The 16,800-nt window shown below is 46.8% G+C and overlaps 1 protein-coding gene across 4 annotated transcripts in view; it reads left to right on the forward strand.

Annotated features, from left to right (window-relative positions):
- The window catches only part of TACC1 (transforming acidic coiled-coil containing protein 1), an 83,143-nt gene that overhangs the window by 37,519 nt on the left and 28,824 nt on the right, over positions 1 to 16,800 (forward strand). For 3 of the 4 annotated variants that reach the window (XM_053366260.1, XM_053366257.1, XM_053366261.1), the window contains exons 3-5: positions 2,248 to 3,391; positions 12,182 to 12,242; positions 13,827 to 14,040. In XM_053366260.1, the coding sequence (XP_053222235.1) occupies positions 2,248 to 3,391; positions 12,182 to 12,242; positions 13,827 to 14,040 (1,419 nt within the window). The remainder of the gene's footprint in view (positions 1 to 2,247; positions 3,392 to 12,181; positions 12,243 to 13,826; positions 14,041 to 16,800) is intronic. The other variant, XM_053366259.1, reaches the window with a different exon arrangement.

A 16,800-nucleotide genomic window follows, 5' to 3' on the forward strand; every position in this document is an offset into this window, starting at 1 on the left:
ACATGCAGTGCTCTCAAGCCAGGTGTCACCCATCTTGTATTTGTGCCTCTCATATTTTTTTTTGCCCAAGTGCAATACTTTACATTTCTCCCTGTTAAAATTCATCTTGTTTGTTTTGGCCCAGTTCTCTAATCTGTCAAGGTCGTTTTGAAGTGTGATCCTGTCCTCTGGGGTGTTAGCCACCCCTCCCAGTTTGGTGTCATCTGCAAATTTGATCAGGATGCCCTTGAGTCCATCATCCAAGTCGTTGATAAAGATGTTGAATAATACCGGGCCCAAGACAGAACCCTGTGGCACCCCACTAGTCACTCTTCTCCAGGATGAAGAGGAACCATTGATGAGCACCCTTTGGGTTCGGTCAGTCAGCCAGTTACAAATCCACTGAGTGGTAGCATAGTCAAGACCGCATTTTACCAGCTTCTTTACAAGAATATCATGGGGCACCTTGTCAAATGCCTTGCTGAAATCAAGGTAGGCTACATCCACTGCGTTCCCTTCATCTACCAGGCTTGTAATTCTGTCAAAAAACGAGATCAGGTTAGTCTGACATGACTTATTTTTCAGAAATCCATGCTGACTATTGGTGATCACAGCATTCCTTTTTAGGTGCTCACAGACTGTTTGCTTAATGATCTGCTCCAGAATCTTCCCTGGTATTGATGTCAGACTGACTGGGCGGTAATTATTTTGTGCCTCTGAGTGTCCTGTTGTTTTAATTGTTTGATATTTACAGTCATCTCCAGCTGATTTCTCCTCAGCGTTGACTCTTTTAAATTAATGGACCTAAGTTCGCCATGTCTATTAATTTCAGTGGGTCTACTCTGATGTATAACTAGCTTTGGGTACAACCCTTGATGATGAGGTTTTTGTTTTGAAATCATTTTTGTAAGATGCCTTGGAGGTAGCAGTGCTGGTGGGTGTGCAAACATTTTTTCAACAAACACGTGAAGCCACCTGGCTGCTCCCTTTTGCTGTGCCATTCAATAAGTTAGCTTCATTAACTATAAATCCCAAAATCTGGGATCCCTTCAAAATTGGTGCCAAAGTTTTTTCAGTGAAAACCCTGCAATTTGCAGCGCCCCACAAACAGAGCAATAGAACGTCAAACCTGGAGGTCACCCAAAACCCCAACATCATCTGAATCACCACAAACTGGAACCACGCTGGTTTGGAGTGAATTGGACAACATTGGGCTTTTGGGTGACCCTGTGGCCCCCGGGTTTGAGGGTCTATTGCTTCATTTGTAGGGTGATGCAAAATGCAGGGTTTTCGCTGCAAAACGCTGCAAAACCTTTGCCAATGTTTGGTGCTGGTTTGGAGTGAATTAGACAATGTGGGGTTTTGGGGTGTTAACTACGAACCCTTGTTTGATGTATCAATTACTCCGTTTGTGGGGTGCTGCAAAACATGGGGGTTTGCTGCAAAATGACTTCAAAAAATTGGCACCAGTTTCAAGGGGATCACAGATTCTGGGGTTCATAATCAATGAAGCTAAATAAATTCCCCAAGTAGGCTTAGGCACTTTGATTTCCGCCTTGTTGCAACCTCGTTAAGTAATGACACAGGCGAATAGCTTGAGGGGAGTTGCTGGTTGCAAATTCTGCAGCTCCCCTATGAGTAAATGATGGGAATTGATTAGGTTCTGCAAATGTTGATTTATTTTGAAAATTGATCGAACTCCTGTGGACTTGTGTAATTATCTATCATCTATCTATCTATCATCTATCTATCTATCTATCTATCTATCTATCTATCTATCTATCATCTATCTATTGTCCCTTGCTTTGCATGTTAAGGAGAATGGTTCTGATCTAGCCTCCTTCTTGATAGGTTAGAAGAAAAACTTATCTCTATCCATCACCTCCACACTGTTTGTCATGTCATAATCCCTTTATCATGTCCTTGGTTAGTCTCTCCCCCCGCCCCCGCCCAATACTTTAACCTACAGGTGGGCAACTTGTGAATTTTGGCCTAATTGTATGTGGGCGGCCCCAGCTGCCCAATATACAGTCATTTACAGTTTTAAAACATTTTATATAGTGCTGATATCCATGTACATGGCACTTCTGTAGAGGAATAACAAGATAATAGTCCCCTACCCCAAGGAGCAAACACTTTCATTTTTGAAAGGAAAGAGGGTAAAAAGAAGGAAGAAGAATGCTGTCCACCACCAGGGTTTGCTGGGGAGAAATCTTTATTTATGAGCCATATTCTTTATTCTCTTGCCCCCTCACTCTCTTTCCCTAGAATCACTTGAAGATGACATGCCATTTGTGGCTGACATTTTGGAGGAGAATGTGCACCTAAAAGGCTCAGCTTCAGCAGAGGATGAATGGAAAGCAAAGCCTGCAGTCCCACATGCCAATGAGGTGTTCACGGCAGAAAGCAATATTGGGTTGGGCGTAGGTCCATCCATGACCCCATCTGCACCAAGGCCAGAGCCGTCCACGGAGCAGCAAATTGTGGAAGAAAGCGCTGCCCCAGAGAGGTTGGATCCAGACCTAGCTTCAGCAAGTGCTGTGCCCGCAGCAACTCAGGAAGAACAACAGGGGACGTCTTGGGGATGTGGAGTAGCACCCATTGAAGGGATTTCGGAAGCCAAAGCAGTTGGTGAGACACCTGTGATCAGCAAGAGTAAACTCCCCAGGGCAAGACCAGCTGCCCTCCTGAAGAAGATGGGAGGAGAGAACCCTGAGACCGAAACGGCCGCAGAGAGCTGCCCCATCCCCAAAGCCTCCTACCGCTTTGACCCAGAGGAGTACAACGAGAACACCAACCCCTTTGTGATTGGGGGCTCCAAGCTCCAGAACTCCCCCCCGGCATCCCAGCCAGGCTTTGCTCTTCCACACAGTGACCCCAAGGTGCTGGGACTGGGAGTTGCTGGTGAGTCGCAGGGCCGGGCTGTGAAGCTTGAATTTGATTTTGCCGATGGTGTGGAAAGTGCAGAGTCGAAGAAAGCCTTGCCAAGGAAAGCCGGAAGGAAGCCAGCCAGCAAACTGTCTCCTAAGAAGCAAAGAGCTGGTGCCAACCGACCCACTGTGGGCACTGAGGGGGCAGAGAAAGCCCTTGCTGCAGATCCACCCGAGCTGCCCCTCCCCAAGCTCTCCCACCAGGTGGATGCCGTCCATTGGGATGGTCCTAGTTGTAACCCTCTTGCAGGGAGTGTGGGCTTGCAGAGCTCGCCAGTCCTTCCGAGAGATTCCTACAACCTTGACGCACCTGATCCTTTCAAGCCCACCCAGACCTTGGCTGGCCCAGGAGCTGACTCCTGCCCTGCTGCAGAGAACAGTCTCAATGAGATATTGGAGCTGCAGACCCTGGAGGCCTGCGAGGGTGAAGAGCTGCAGAGCGGTTTGGCCTCTCCAAAGAAGCCCAAGTCTCGGCTGATAATGTGAGTGAGGACGGGTGGGGGGGGGGATCTGGCTTTGCTGCAGGGTAGCACAGAAGCCCCATAGTTTACAAGGCTCTGGGCAGGGCCGAGCGTTTTCTGGACCCACCAATGCACATCATCTAGCACCCCAAGGAAATTTCTTCACCCTGCAAGAACCCCCTGATTCTGGTGGAGGCAGCAAAAAATAAAAGCACAATGGCCCAGGGCTGGGCTGGGCTGGGGAAGTTTCTTCCCCTCTGGCCAACCCAGCACCCCAAGGGTGCTGCATATTACCCACCCACCCAGGCATCTGGTCCCTCAAGATGTTTTTTGTTACTGTGGGTTGTGGCCAGGTAACCTCTATTCAGAGTAGAGCCATTGCAGTTAAAGGACCTAGTTTATATTGTCTATTCATTTCAGTGACTGAGTATGACTAAGATTGGATGTAACCCTACAAATGGGGTTGGTGGAGTCTGTTAATATCTGGGGGTATTTATTACTTATTTATTGAGAGTATTTGCACCTGCTCTTCAGCCAAAAAGGCTCCTGGAGTGGCTTACATACAATTGAAGTAAGACAGTCCCCACCTGCAGACTCACAACCTATTAAATGAAAAAGACACACAAGGGGAAATGGGCAGGGAGGGAAGAGGAAAAAACCAGCCTCCAGCCCCAATTCTTGATTGTTGCCCTGATAAGGAATGGCCGGCCTAGTTCAGGGGCAGGAGGCACCTGGTGCAATGAGCCTCCCACTGAGGTAGCCTGGCAGAATGGCTGCCCCAGTTGACAGCAGAGAGGAGAGGAGGCCTGCGGGGGCTACCCTGAGCTTCCCCTACCCCCTTGCTCTCCACACAATTTCTACTGGGATTCTTCATTTTTCCCTCTGGGGTGCAGGGAGCAGTGTGGTGACTGTTTTTCTCTCACTCTAAACTCTTCCAGGTATGGAGTTTTGCTGTGAAAAAGTCCCAGAAGCTCATGGGCTGCCCAGTTCCCTGGCCTGAATAAATATTTGCAGCTGGAGAGAGGGCAGTGTCTTGTTGTCTAGCTGCTCTAGGAGCATAAGGATGGAGGATGCAAGGGTGTCCCGTGGGCCCAGGGCAGTAGTCACCAAGCTCTGTATTTGCAGGGATTCTAGCAAGACGTGGGGGTGCAGAGGGGCCACGAGAGAAACAGCTCATCGTTCCCAAATGCTACCACCCAAGCCTTGGGCTATTAAATAACCTGTGGCCTGTTCAATGTGGGGTGAAGGGGGACTGTTGTTATGACTGTTTCTTTTTTATGCTGTGCATTATGTTTTTATTATTATGCTGCGTAAATTATCTTCTTAATGTTGTAAACTGCCCTAAGATCTTTGGATAAAGGGCAGTATAAACATTGAATTAACAGCAACCACAACAGCTTCAGCAGGGGTGGGAATCTCCGGCCTGGGGGATGAATGCAGTCCTCCAAGCCCTTGGGACACCGCCACACACACCGCCACACACACCCCCGGCCTTGCTTCACGTCCTCCTTGATTGCTTTTGCCTGGCTGGAATGTGTCCTTGAACTCTGATAAGGTCTCTTGCTTGGATGGAGGGAGGATTAAAAGCCTTGTGTAGAAACTAGCCTATTGGACAGAGGTAAAATTTGCATCCATTTCTCTGCCTGCCACTGAGAAAGGCTCTCCAGCCCTGAAAAATGGAGTGCAAGTGTAGGAATGATCGAATGCTCCGTCCTAAGAGAGATTGTATGTGTATTGCAATTTAAATATTAAAGCTCCTTGCACACAGAAACCTAGTATAGTGGTACCCCAGGTTACATACGCTTCAGGTTACAGACTCCGCTAACCCAGAAATAGTGCTTCAGGTTAAGAACTTTGCTTCAGGTTGAGAACAGAAATCGTGCTCCGGCAGTGCCGCAGCAGCAGGAGGCCCCATTAGCTAAAGTGGTGCTTCATGGTAAGAACAGTTTCTGGTCACGAACGAACCTCCAGATCGAATTAAGTACTTAACCTAAGGTACCACTGTATGCCAAGGGGAATGGTTTTAGCCTTTTCTTCATCCTGACATGTTAGTTTTCTATATATGGTGTACCTCACGAACTTCCTCTGTGGAGAATACAGCCCCCCCCCCCCACCTGCTGTGGTACGATCCAGCAATAGGTTTTCCACATTTGTTTCCAGGGTTCTGGGTCCCTGCAGCAAACATAGGTTTTTAGATTCCAGCACTGAAAAATAGGAAAGTTAGAATCATAGAATCATAGAATCATAGAGTTGGAAGAGACCACAAGGGCCATCGAGTCCAACCCCCTGCCAAGCAGGAAACACCATCAGAGCACTCCTGACATATGGTTGTCAAGCCTTTGCTTAAAGACCTCCAAAGAAGGAGACTCCACCACACTCCTTGGCAGCAAATTCCACTGTCGAACAGCTCTTACTGTCAGGAAGTTCTTCCTAATGTTTAGGTGGAATCTTCTTTCTTGTAGTTTGGATCCATTGCTCCGTGTCCGCTTCTCTGGAGCAGCAGAAAACAACCTTTCTCCCTCCTCTATGTGATATCCTTTTATATATTTGAACATGGCTATCATATCACCTCTTAACCTCCTCTTCTCCAGGCTAAACATGCCCAGCTCCCTTAGCCGTTCCTCATAAGGCATCGTTTCCAGGCCTTTGACCATTTTGGTTGCCCTCCTCTGGACACGTTCCAGTTTGTCAGTGTCCTTCTTGAACTGTGGTGCCCAGAACTGGACACAGTACTCCAGGTGAGGTCTGACCAGAGCAGAATACAGTGGCACTATTACTTCCCTTGATCTAGATGCTATACTCCTATTGATGCAGCCCAGAATTGCATTGGCTTTTTTAGCTGCCGCATCACACTGTTGGCTCATGTCTAGTTTGTGGTCAACCAAGACTCCTAGATCCTTTTCACATGTAGTGCTCTCAAGCCAGGTGTCACCCATCTTGTATTTGTGCCTCTCATTTTTTTTGCCCAAGTGCAATACTTTACATTTCTCCCTGTTAAAATTCATCTTGTTTGTTTTGGCCCAGTTCTCCAATCTGTCAAGGTCGTTTTGAAGTGTGATCCTGTCCTCTGGGGTGTTAGCCACCCCTCCCAGTTTGGTGTCATCTGCAAATTTGATCAGGATGCCCTTGAGTCCATCATCCAAGTCGTTGATAAAGATGTTGAATAAGACCGGGCCCAAGACAGAACCCTGTGGCACCCCACTAGTCACTCTTCTCCAGGATGAAGAGGAACCATTGATGAGCACCCTTTGGGTTCGGTCAGTCAGCCAGTTACAAATCCACTGAGTGGTAGCATAGTCAAGACCGCATTTTACCAGCTTCTTTACAAGAATTTCATGGGGCACCTTGTCAAATGCCTTGCTGAAATCAAGGTAGGCTACATCCACTGCGTTCCCTTCATCTACCAGGCTTGTAATTCTGTCAAAAAACGAGATCAGGTTAGTCTGACATGACTTATTTTTCAGAAATCCATGCTGACTATTGGTGATCACAGCATTCCTTTCTAGGTGCTCACAGACTGTTTGCTTAATGATCTGCTCCAGAATCTTCCCTGGTATTGATGTCAGACTGACTGGGCGGTAATTATTTGGGTCCTCTCTTTCCCCCTTTTTGAAAATAGGGACAACATTTGCCCTCCTCCAGTCTGCCGGGACTTCGCCTGTTCTCCAGGAATTCTCAAAGATGACTGCCAGTGGTTCTGAAATCACATCTGCCAGTTCTCTTAATACTCTTGGATGCAGTTCATCTGGCCCTGGTTCTTGTTTAAGAGAAGCAAAAGATTCCTGTCTCTTCAGGGTGCTATGGAGCAGGGTCATCTCTCCACCTCTGCCAGGCTGAATAATCACTGGGTGTCAGGATGAAGGTTAGGTGATGTAGGGCTTTGAAGTCTGGATGTGCCAGGATTTCAAAGCACAGGGTAGATGCTGAAAGCCCTTTTGCCAGCAGTCCCCTGCTGCACTTTAAACCTCCAGAAACACTGGGCTTGTTGCTTTCAGACAACCCCACACTGCTTTTGCCTGCACATGCCTGCTCCCAGCAGGGGAACTGGGGTGTGCAGCCAATGGAGCAGGATTTAACCCCAGCTCATCAGAATGGGAACTGTCATGCAGCCAAAGCAGAATAGAGCCCCTCCCACAGGACAGAGGTTCCCTAATCCTGCGATGGCCCCCTCGGCCTCTGCTTAAATGGCTACCTTCCCTGGGAGGTGAGAGGAAAGCACTCCCCCCTCAGGCCCCGAGCCAGCCCTGGCTGGAATATGAAACGATCAGAAAGCTGGTGACTTTGGAGGTGGGAAAATCTGATTCTGCCTGCGAAGCACAAACGCTTATTGTGCAGGAAACGAATCCTTTTCTCCTTGGGCCCTCCCAGCCCTTTGTTATTTACAGCTTCCATACAGTCTCGGGAGCCAGGGTTCCAAGGGCACTGGTGCCGGCCGGAATAGCCACAGGCCCCTGGGAGCAAGCAGACCCAAGGCCTTGGGGAGGTTGTGGTAGTGCTTGTGTCTTGCTGCATCTTCTTCTCCTGTAACGCACCAGGGTTCAGCAGGGACTAGCAAAGGGGTGAGCTCCAAAGCAGTTTCAGCCCTGACGAGATTTCTGTGTGTGAAGTGCTTCTGCATCCAAGAGAGCGCATGTATACCTGATGGGAATCCTTGGTGGGTTGAGGCTTCCCTGCAAGCACACACCAGCTGTGTATGCCCACAGTTAGTGCACAAGTGGTCTGTGCTAGAAAAGGGTTTCCTTTGCAGCCACTTCACTGCTTCTTTCAGGTGAGTAGCAAAACAAGCCAGGATGCAGCTCACAGCTATAGCTTCCTGCTACATGTAAACCTGGAAATTTTGGTTAATGGATTCAACACAAGTCGGGGTTGAAGCCACGGTTTGATACTGGCTTCATATCTTGTCTTCATTTGAAACCGTGGTTTCCAGGTTTTCATTCAACAGGAGACTATGGCTGTGAGTTGGGTCCTGGCTTGTTTTGCTACACAGGTGAAAGGAGGAGCCAAACAGCCTCAGAGAGGCTCTGCATCTGCTGAAAAGCTCATGCGCAAGTATTTTTGCCTTTGCATTGTGTGCAAACACGCCCCTCCCCCTATATACATGAAGCAAAAGATGCTTGGGCATATGCGAGCATCACAACTTGGTCACATATGGCTTCTAGAAGGGCTCCACATGGAACTAAAATGTAAGAGTTTTGCTATGTTGGAAGGTGGTCTGTATTGTTCTAGCCCTAGTAGCGTGGTTGGCAATGCACAGTATCGTGTAGAAATTCAGTGCATTTCAGGAACTGGGATGTACTGTAGGAAGAGGATAGATGTCATAGATGTTAAGCAGCTGTTCATAGCCTATGCAAATTAACAAATACAGTGGTACCTCTAGTTACGTACTTAATTCGTTCTGGAGGTCCATTCTTAACCTGAAACTGTTCTTAACCTGAAGCACCACTTTAGCTAATGGGGCCTCCTGCTGCTGCTGCACCGCCGGAGCACGATTTCTGTTCTCATCCTGAAGCAAAGTTCTTAACCCGAGGTATTATTTCTGGGTTAGCAGAGTCTGTAACCTGAAGCGTATGTAACCTGAAGCGTATGTAACCCGAGGTACCACTGTATTGGTGTGACAAGTTTGCAAGAACTGAGCTGTTAGATCAAACTAGAACCTTGTCAACTCTAGCTACAGTTGGCTTTGAGTAGTGCTAGGTCTACACTATGCTAAAAATGCAAGAAACCTGTGCCTGGTAATCCTGGCTCTTCCCCCTCAAAACTGAATTTTACAACTTTGAGAACATTTGCATAGTTTCCTCTCCATTGCACAGTTCTGCAGTTTTTGTTTTGTCTCGTTTTACTGCTCTTTTGTGTAATTTCTTTTTGTTCTTCTAGTCATACTGAGGAGCAGGCGCCACATGGAGCTAATACTCTTCTGGCTTCTGAAATTGCAGTGGGGCTTGCCAGTGCAGAAAATTCATGGCTACTGCTTCCCTGATAGGCAAGGGATTGGGCTGGATGACCTCTGAAGTGTCTTTTGCCTCCGTGATTCTATGTCCACACGTATTGAGGCATATCTTCATAGCCATGAGGGCTAGAAACCTGAGATTTTGTTTCCTGATTCTCAGGAGGCTAAATTCTATTCCCCTGTGTAGCATCTCCAGCCAGAGGGCTCACATAGCCCTGGCTCTGAGTTATGCACTCATTTGTAAGGTTTCTGCACACCAGCAGCAAACATTTGAAGTTTTACATCTCTTCTTTGCATAGACTTTCCACTCATAGTATGACTTCTGTATTTATCCAGGGAGAAAATATATATACTGAACACACACACACCCCTGGGTCTTTTACATGTTCTTTTTCTTTTTCCTCTCCCTCCATCTCTCTACCTTTCTTTCTTGTCTGTTCATTTTTGGTGCATCAGGACTACAGAACAAGTGAAATTTCTCTGTTTTCTGTTGTAAGTACTCATTTCCTTTCTTTTTCTTGTGTTTCTCTTTGGGTTTTGGTATTTTTGTTGATCTTTTCTCTCCCTCCCCCTCTCTCTCTTCACTGCATGCAGCTTCCTCGCCTATTTATTCTGAGATTTTTGTCTGTCTCTTGTCTCCAGCCTCCTCTTAGAAGACCATAATTTCACCTGGCAGCTTAGCTTTGCATCAGAATGAGGCCAGGGAGATGGCTGGGCTGGCTGTTGTGGCACGCTTGCTTTCTGTGGGTTTCCAAGGCATAACAAATTCTGTGCGTTTGCTGTGTGCCCCCCCCCGCTCCCTCCCCCCAAAACATTATGGCTCTTCTTTCATTCCAAAGCCAAGAATTCGTTTTTGGTTAGCCCACCTTTGTTCAGAAACAAATGTCTGGGTCTTCAGTAAAAAAGCCACATAGTTTCAGAGATCATGGCCCTTCACAGTCTCTAGTGGGGAGCTTCAGCTAGCTCTTATCTTCCACATTGCAGAAATGGAAAACCTACAGAACTAGGCACGGTAAAAGTTTCCCCAGAACAGAGTGGGGAGGATGTGGTCCTCAAGTCCCAGGTGTCATGGCCAACAGCGTAGGGAGTGACACCAGTTATCCTCCCTGCCATCTGAAGAGAGGCTGCAATAGGCGCCTTTTCTTGCTTTAGGAAAAAGGAGAGCCTGAGGCAGCACTTGGGGAACCTTCTTCATCCCAAGGGCCACCTTCTCTTCTGGGCAACGTTCTGGGGGCCACCTGCTAGCAGTAGGCAGGGATCAAGGCAGAAGTGGGCAGAGGAAGGACTGCCATGTTGATCTTTCTTTATAGGACCAGTTTCCACACACAGCTGGGACGCAAGAGGCATTGCTGCTGCTCCGGGACACCTTTGCCAGAGAGGGGTGTGGTCTACAGGGAGGGGCATGGCCTGGAGAGAGTTCCAAGGGCTACAGAGGCCACACTGGGCTCCTGGGCCTGAGTTTCCCCACTCCTGGTATAAGGCCAAGGCATAGATCCTCTATCAAATGCTGCACAATCCTTATGGAGATTTTCCCCATCACATTGGATGGATGGGCAGTTTCAGGGCAAACCAAAGTCAAGTCTTCCTTCATGTTGCTGTGGCAAGATGACTGTGAGGGCTAGCAGCTTAGAAAGGGGGATTAGATGCCCATGGGGTGGGTCTTACTGCATGGCGCCTCCGTGGTCAGAGGCAGCAAGTGGATGGCAGCTTCTGGGCAGCCGTGGCAAGAGGGGGCTCTTGCTGTCCAGCTTCATTGGTGGGTTCCTAGCACTGTGTTCAGTTCTTTATGGACCTGAGCTGCTTTGGGAGTCCAGTTCTGTATGAAAAGCAGAATGAAATCTGCCCAGCCTCTGGCATAAGTCAGGCTTCCTGGCTTATCATCGTGTTTCTGTGAATGAGCTGCCTGCTGGTGCACTCTGCCTACTCTCGCCTCCCTTGGCAAGAGGCGCTGTGCCCATTACATCTGAATGGGGTATCATGATTTGCACAGGGCTTCGCAGGCAGAAGCAGCTCTCCTGCTCCTGGGGAAAGCTTTTTGTTCCACTGTGCTTTCCTCTTGTGCCCTTTCCCGCAGTGGCATCACTTGGCTTCCTCTTCCAAGTCCACAGCAAGAAAGAAAATCTGTAGATGCCGCCACATCCATGGTATTGTTCCTCTGCTTCTCCTGGAAAGTGTTAGTCCACTTGGACTAGATGATCCTTGCGGTCCCTTCCAGCTGTACAATTCTGTGGTGCTATGATTTCAGTTTCAAACATTGTTGAGCCAAAGTCATTACAAGAGGCAAAGTTAACTTCTGAGATGCTTTAGCAAGAGACCAGTAGCAGCGTAGGAAGGTGCCTCGTATCAAATCAGATAATGGATCAGTCTAGCTCAGTATTATCTTCTCTGACTGTCAGCAGATCTGCAGGTATTCAGGAAGGACTCTTTCCCACCCTACCTGGAGGTGCTGGGGGTTGAACCCAGGGCCTTCCTGCATTTAACAAGTACTGTGCTGCTGAATCGTCACCCTTTCCCCAGCTGGAAAAACTGACTCTGCTGCTTAATATCCAGGATTGGCTGAGTTGGCAGCAGACCTGTTTGCCCTCATGCAAAACGGCTTTTAAGTGTTGGCTGTTTCAGAGTCTATGGTCACAGTAGCAGTTGTGTTGGTCTCTCCCTTCTTCTCTCCCCACCTCCTGCTTTAAGAAAGAACATGGCCTTCCCTGCTCAGGGCTGAGATCTGCTATGCCAACAATGTGGGTGCCAATTCTGGTCCTGCCATCTGGTCCTGCCTACTTGCCTCCCTCCCTGACTCCTCAGCTCCCTACCCCACACCCAATAACAGAAAGTCCAACGCTGACCCCGTCCTCCCTTTCTCTCTGCAGGAGTGGCTGCAAGGTGAAGAAATACGAAGCACCGTCCCTGGTTCTCGATGTCTGCTCCCAGGTATGGGGTAGCCAAGAACTGCCACTTGCTCCCCACATTCACAGGAGAGAAGGCCCACACGATGACTATAGTCTCCCTCCACTGTCAGAGGCTGTGCACCTCTGGGGGGGGGTCAGGGGAGAGCCGTGGCGCTCAGGTCCTGCTTGCAGGCTTCTCTTAGGCATCTACTGGGGGGGACGTGAGAGCAGGAGGCCGCATTCAATGGGCCACTGGCTGGATCCAGCAAGGCTTTTCTTAAGTAGTAATCCATGTGGAAGAGCTTTGGATTTGGAGAAGGGTTCCTTGCACTAGCAGCCGGGGACAGGTGCACCTTCCAGAGTTGGCATCCTTGGGCCTCTGCCTGGGCCCACGTCAGAATTACTCAGAATTACTCTCTGCTGTTCCTGCCTCTATCTGCCCTCTTCCTACTGTCCAAAAGGAGACAAGGGAAGAAGAAGGAATGGCAGTTTTTGCTTGCCTTGCTCTTTCCTGCAGGGCAGCGGAGCTGATGGGGCACAGGGGAAGAGGGCAAATGGCAAAGAGGGGAATCCACTCAGGGAACGGTCCACACTGAGGGCATCTTAAGAACCTAAAGCAGACCCTGGAATATAGGCTGAGTCAGACCATTGGTATTGTCTGCAGTGGCTCTCCACCAAGCTATGTTGGGAGCCGCCTTGTGTCAGAATAGGCTACCTATCAGCTCCAGCACTGGCAGGTGCTCTCCAGTCTTCCAGAGAGGGTTCCCCCCCCCCGCCAGCCTGAACAGGAAGAACCTGAGCCTTGTTTGAGATACAGCATGAGCCGTACCACTGAGCCACGGCCCTTCCCACGGAGGCATCCGACTGCCTGCCTGTTAGGAAGACAAGAGCTGCAGGCTAAATTAACTCTTTTTCCAGAAGCTTTTTTTAAAAAGAATAATAATAAAAATATTTATTTATTTAAACAAGAATATACACCTCAGTTGCACACAAGAACCGGGGGGTGGGGGGAACAAATGAAAACTAAAATTAAACATGCTCATACAAAGCACAAATCTGAGTTGTTTCCTTCTCATTTCCCCCCCCTCATTCCCCCCCTCATTATTACTGGCATTGAGAAGTAGCAGCATTTTTTTAAAAAAAAATTGATTTATTTAAAAATATCAGGATATTGTCTTTGAGATCTTGTGATATTCTCACTTTAAAAGGTTACTAAGAATTCCAAATAGAAGCATATTTGAACATTTCAATCATCATTAATATATGAAATACATTTTGCCATGTACCGTATCAAGAATGAACCTTTTTTAGAGGGGTGTCCTCTGGTGTACCTTAATTTTCAAGTTTGCTTTTCAGTGTATTAGCTATGGACCAGATTTGATTCTACCAGATATCCTTATTCAACCCCCCTAAATATTTTCATTTTCTTGCAAGAACCATTTTGGTGGCTGACAATAAATATAGAATCAATTCAGTGTTTTAAGAAGCTGGAAAGTGAGAAGGAGTGGAATGGAAGGCACAGACAGCTGTCCCTGGGCACTTCCGGATTCCTCCCCCCCCCAATTAATGTTATCCAAGTCCTGGGCAACGGGCTGATCCCTGTTTAACTGTCTCCTTGCTTGTGCAGGACAAAGAGGAAGCCATGCTTGCCTCCAAAATCCCAGACCTTTCCAACCGAGATGGGCATGCCACTGATGAAGAGAAACTGGCTTGCACATCCTCCAGTCAAAAGGCAGCGGAGTTGGAGGCGAAAGGTGAGCCAGAGGAAGACCTGGAGTACTTTGAGTGTTCCAATGTTCCTGCGTCTGCCATAAATCATACGTTTTCATCTCCAGGAGAAGGTATGAAAGTCTCTCCCTCTCTGTTTCACGCCGCCTTGTCTGAACCTTTAACCTCCCCATCCTATGCCCTCCAGGTGTTGGGGACTACAGCTCCCAACAGTGCTGGCTATTCTGATGGGAATTGCAGTTGCCAACACCTGGAAGGCTCCAAGGGAAGAAGCGGCACTGGGGGAACGTGTGTGTGTTTCTTGAGAGGACTGTCAGCTGATAAATGGATTTTGGGTCAAATAGGCACCTGCCATTTTGAAAGAAACTCTCTTCTGTGTGTTCACTCAGATGTAAGCCCTGCTCCATTTGATGGAACGCTCAGTCCCTAGCAAGCGTGTTTAGGATTGTAGCCTTAATTCCAGTTAAGTTTCACTTAATGTGCTTATCACCAAAGCCCATGTAAAGGTGTCTTTTTGAGACTGGGAAGCAGACATCTAATTTCATGGCCATGCATTCACTCACCACCACCCCCATTGCTAATTTTGCACTCTTGGTGTAAATCTCCTACCCCCAGTGAACTTTGCTTTATCATGAAAGTGCCTGTTCACACCAGGAGAGCCTTTTCTTCTAAGGCCAATTGCAGTGAAGGGGGGTGTCGAAATTACAGCTGGGGAGAGAAGACTTTCTCCTCTCTAGGTGCTGCGCTCTCAGTGAACAGGAGGGGCTCCCACATGTATTGGTATTAAACTTTAGGACAGAGGAAGAGGCCTTCTTCCAGTGACCGTTGGTTCATTTAACCCAGTATTGTGTGCCCTGACTTGTAGTGGCTGTCCAGGGTCCCAGGCGAGGGTCCCTCCCAGCCCTGCCTGGGGATGCTGGGAATCCAACCCGAGACCTTTGGCATGCAGTGCAGATGCTGTGCCCCTGAGCCCTTCCCCTTTTAAACACCCAGACATGGTTGCTGACCCTGCAACTGGAGTAGCACCAAGTTTGTCCCTAAGCCAGTGTAATGTTTAATTATTAGGTGGCTGAACATCTTTTATGTTTTCCACATTAATTTTCTGGTAGGGCTATGTAGCAAAACCAAAATGGCCCACTAGAAAAAGAAAACTGAAGAGGGGAACCTTTAACTCTGATTAAAATTTATCTAGTCCGATTAATTAATTAATTAATTAATTAATTAAAGCTTTTTGTGATCTACTGATTTAAAACTATTGAAACTTCCTCACCTTGTAGACCCTCTTTCATTAACTACAGAACCATCCTCATTCCATGCTTTGCCAGATTTTATATCTCAAAAGCATTAGAAAAAGCTCTAAATGTCTCTTTTTGGTGGGTGGCAAGAGAAGGAACAAAGCTTGGACCCTTACTTATCTCTGCATTTGACAACGGTGTAAGCAGTTACAGGAACAAGTTCAGCATTTCCGAAGCAGAAGGACTGAAGTCTGTGCTTATCAGCTATGAGCATAGAATTCAATCCAGCGAGGAGTGCACTGGCAAAGCAGACCCCTGCCTGCAGGCCAGTTGACATATGCCCTCATGGTGGTCTCAGATGATTGGCAGGTAGATGGCCCTGCCCAGCTGCCAAAGTTGACATGTGCAGCAAGGAGAGAGAAAGATCTGACCCACCAGGTTCTCCACCCCTGAACTAAGTGCTGGATCATTCCATGTCAAGTGATCAAATGCCTTTTATCTTACCATTTCATACTGCTTTCAGTTTCAGTTTCCTAAAAGTAGTCTAAGAGAAGGTCCCAGGTCTCAGTTTTTAATTTTTTATCTCATCCTGTTTTTAGTTATGAGGGAATTTCAAAAAATGGACAATTTTTTTTTTAACTTCTTTTTATTAAGTTTCATGTAAATAACCAAAAAGAAAAACAACTTCACAGTTACAAAGAAAAAAGAGAAAAATACAAAACAAATATCTAAACATAACATAAGTATTATCTATTTCCGTTACCATTCTTTGTCTTCACATTTATCTCTTTATATCTTAAGAACTTAAATCATTCTTCTACACTCTATTGACCTCCATCCCTCCCGCTTTCAGGCTTCTTAATATACATAATTTATTTTCCCCGCAGCTAATAATTGTTAATAGTTTACACGTCGTAGGGTTTATATAAGATCTGCTATAGTTTTTAGGCTTCTGTAATTCCCTTCAATGTATATCATAAATTTGTTCCAGTCATTAATAAACTTTGTATTTTTTTGGTTTCTGATTTTTTGAGTCATTTTTGCAAGTTCAACAAATTCAAATAATTTTGTTTGCCACTCTCTAATTGATGGGATATCTTGATTTTTCCAATTTTGGGCAATTAATAATCTGGCGGTGGCTGTGGCATACTGAAATAATGTCTTATCTTCATTTTTGACTTCATCCCCAATTATCCCTAGTAGAAATGCTTCCGGTCTTTTAGGGAATGTATATTTAAATATTTTTTTTAACTCATTATAAATATTTTCCCAATATTTCTTCATTTCTTCGCATGTCCACCACATGTGGAAAAAGTTACCTTCTTTAACCTTACACTTCCAGCAGTTCTTATTCCCAGTTTTGTACATTTTCCCCAACTTTGCTGGGGTAATGTACCACCTGTACATCATCTTTTCTAAATTTTCCCTGAGTGTTACACATGCTGTAAATTTCATTCCACTAGTCCATAATTTCAGCCATTTGTCATACTCTATATTATACCCCAGATCCATTGCCCATCTCGTCATTACCCCCTTTATTTCCTCGTCTTTGGTATCCCACTCTAGTAATATGTTATACATTTTGGATAATAATTTGGATTTGCCTTCGATTATCTCTATCTGAAACTTAGATTTCTT

The sequence above is a fragment of the Podarcis raffonei genome, chromosome 15, assembly GCF_027172205.1.
Source record: "Podarcis raffonei isolate rPodRaf1 chromosome 15, rPodRaf1.pri, whole genome shotgun sequence".
Classification (NCBI taxonomy): Eukaryota; Metazoa; Chordata; class Lepidosauria; order Squamata; family Lacertidae; genus Podarcis; species Podarcis raffonei.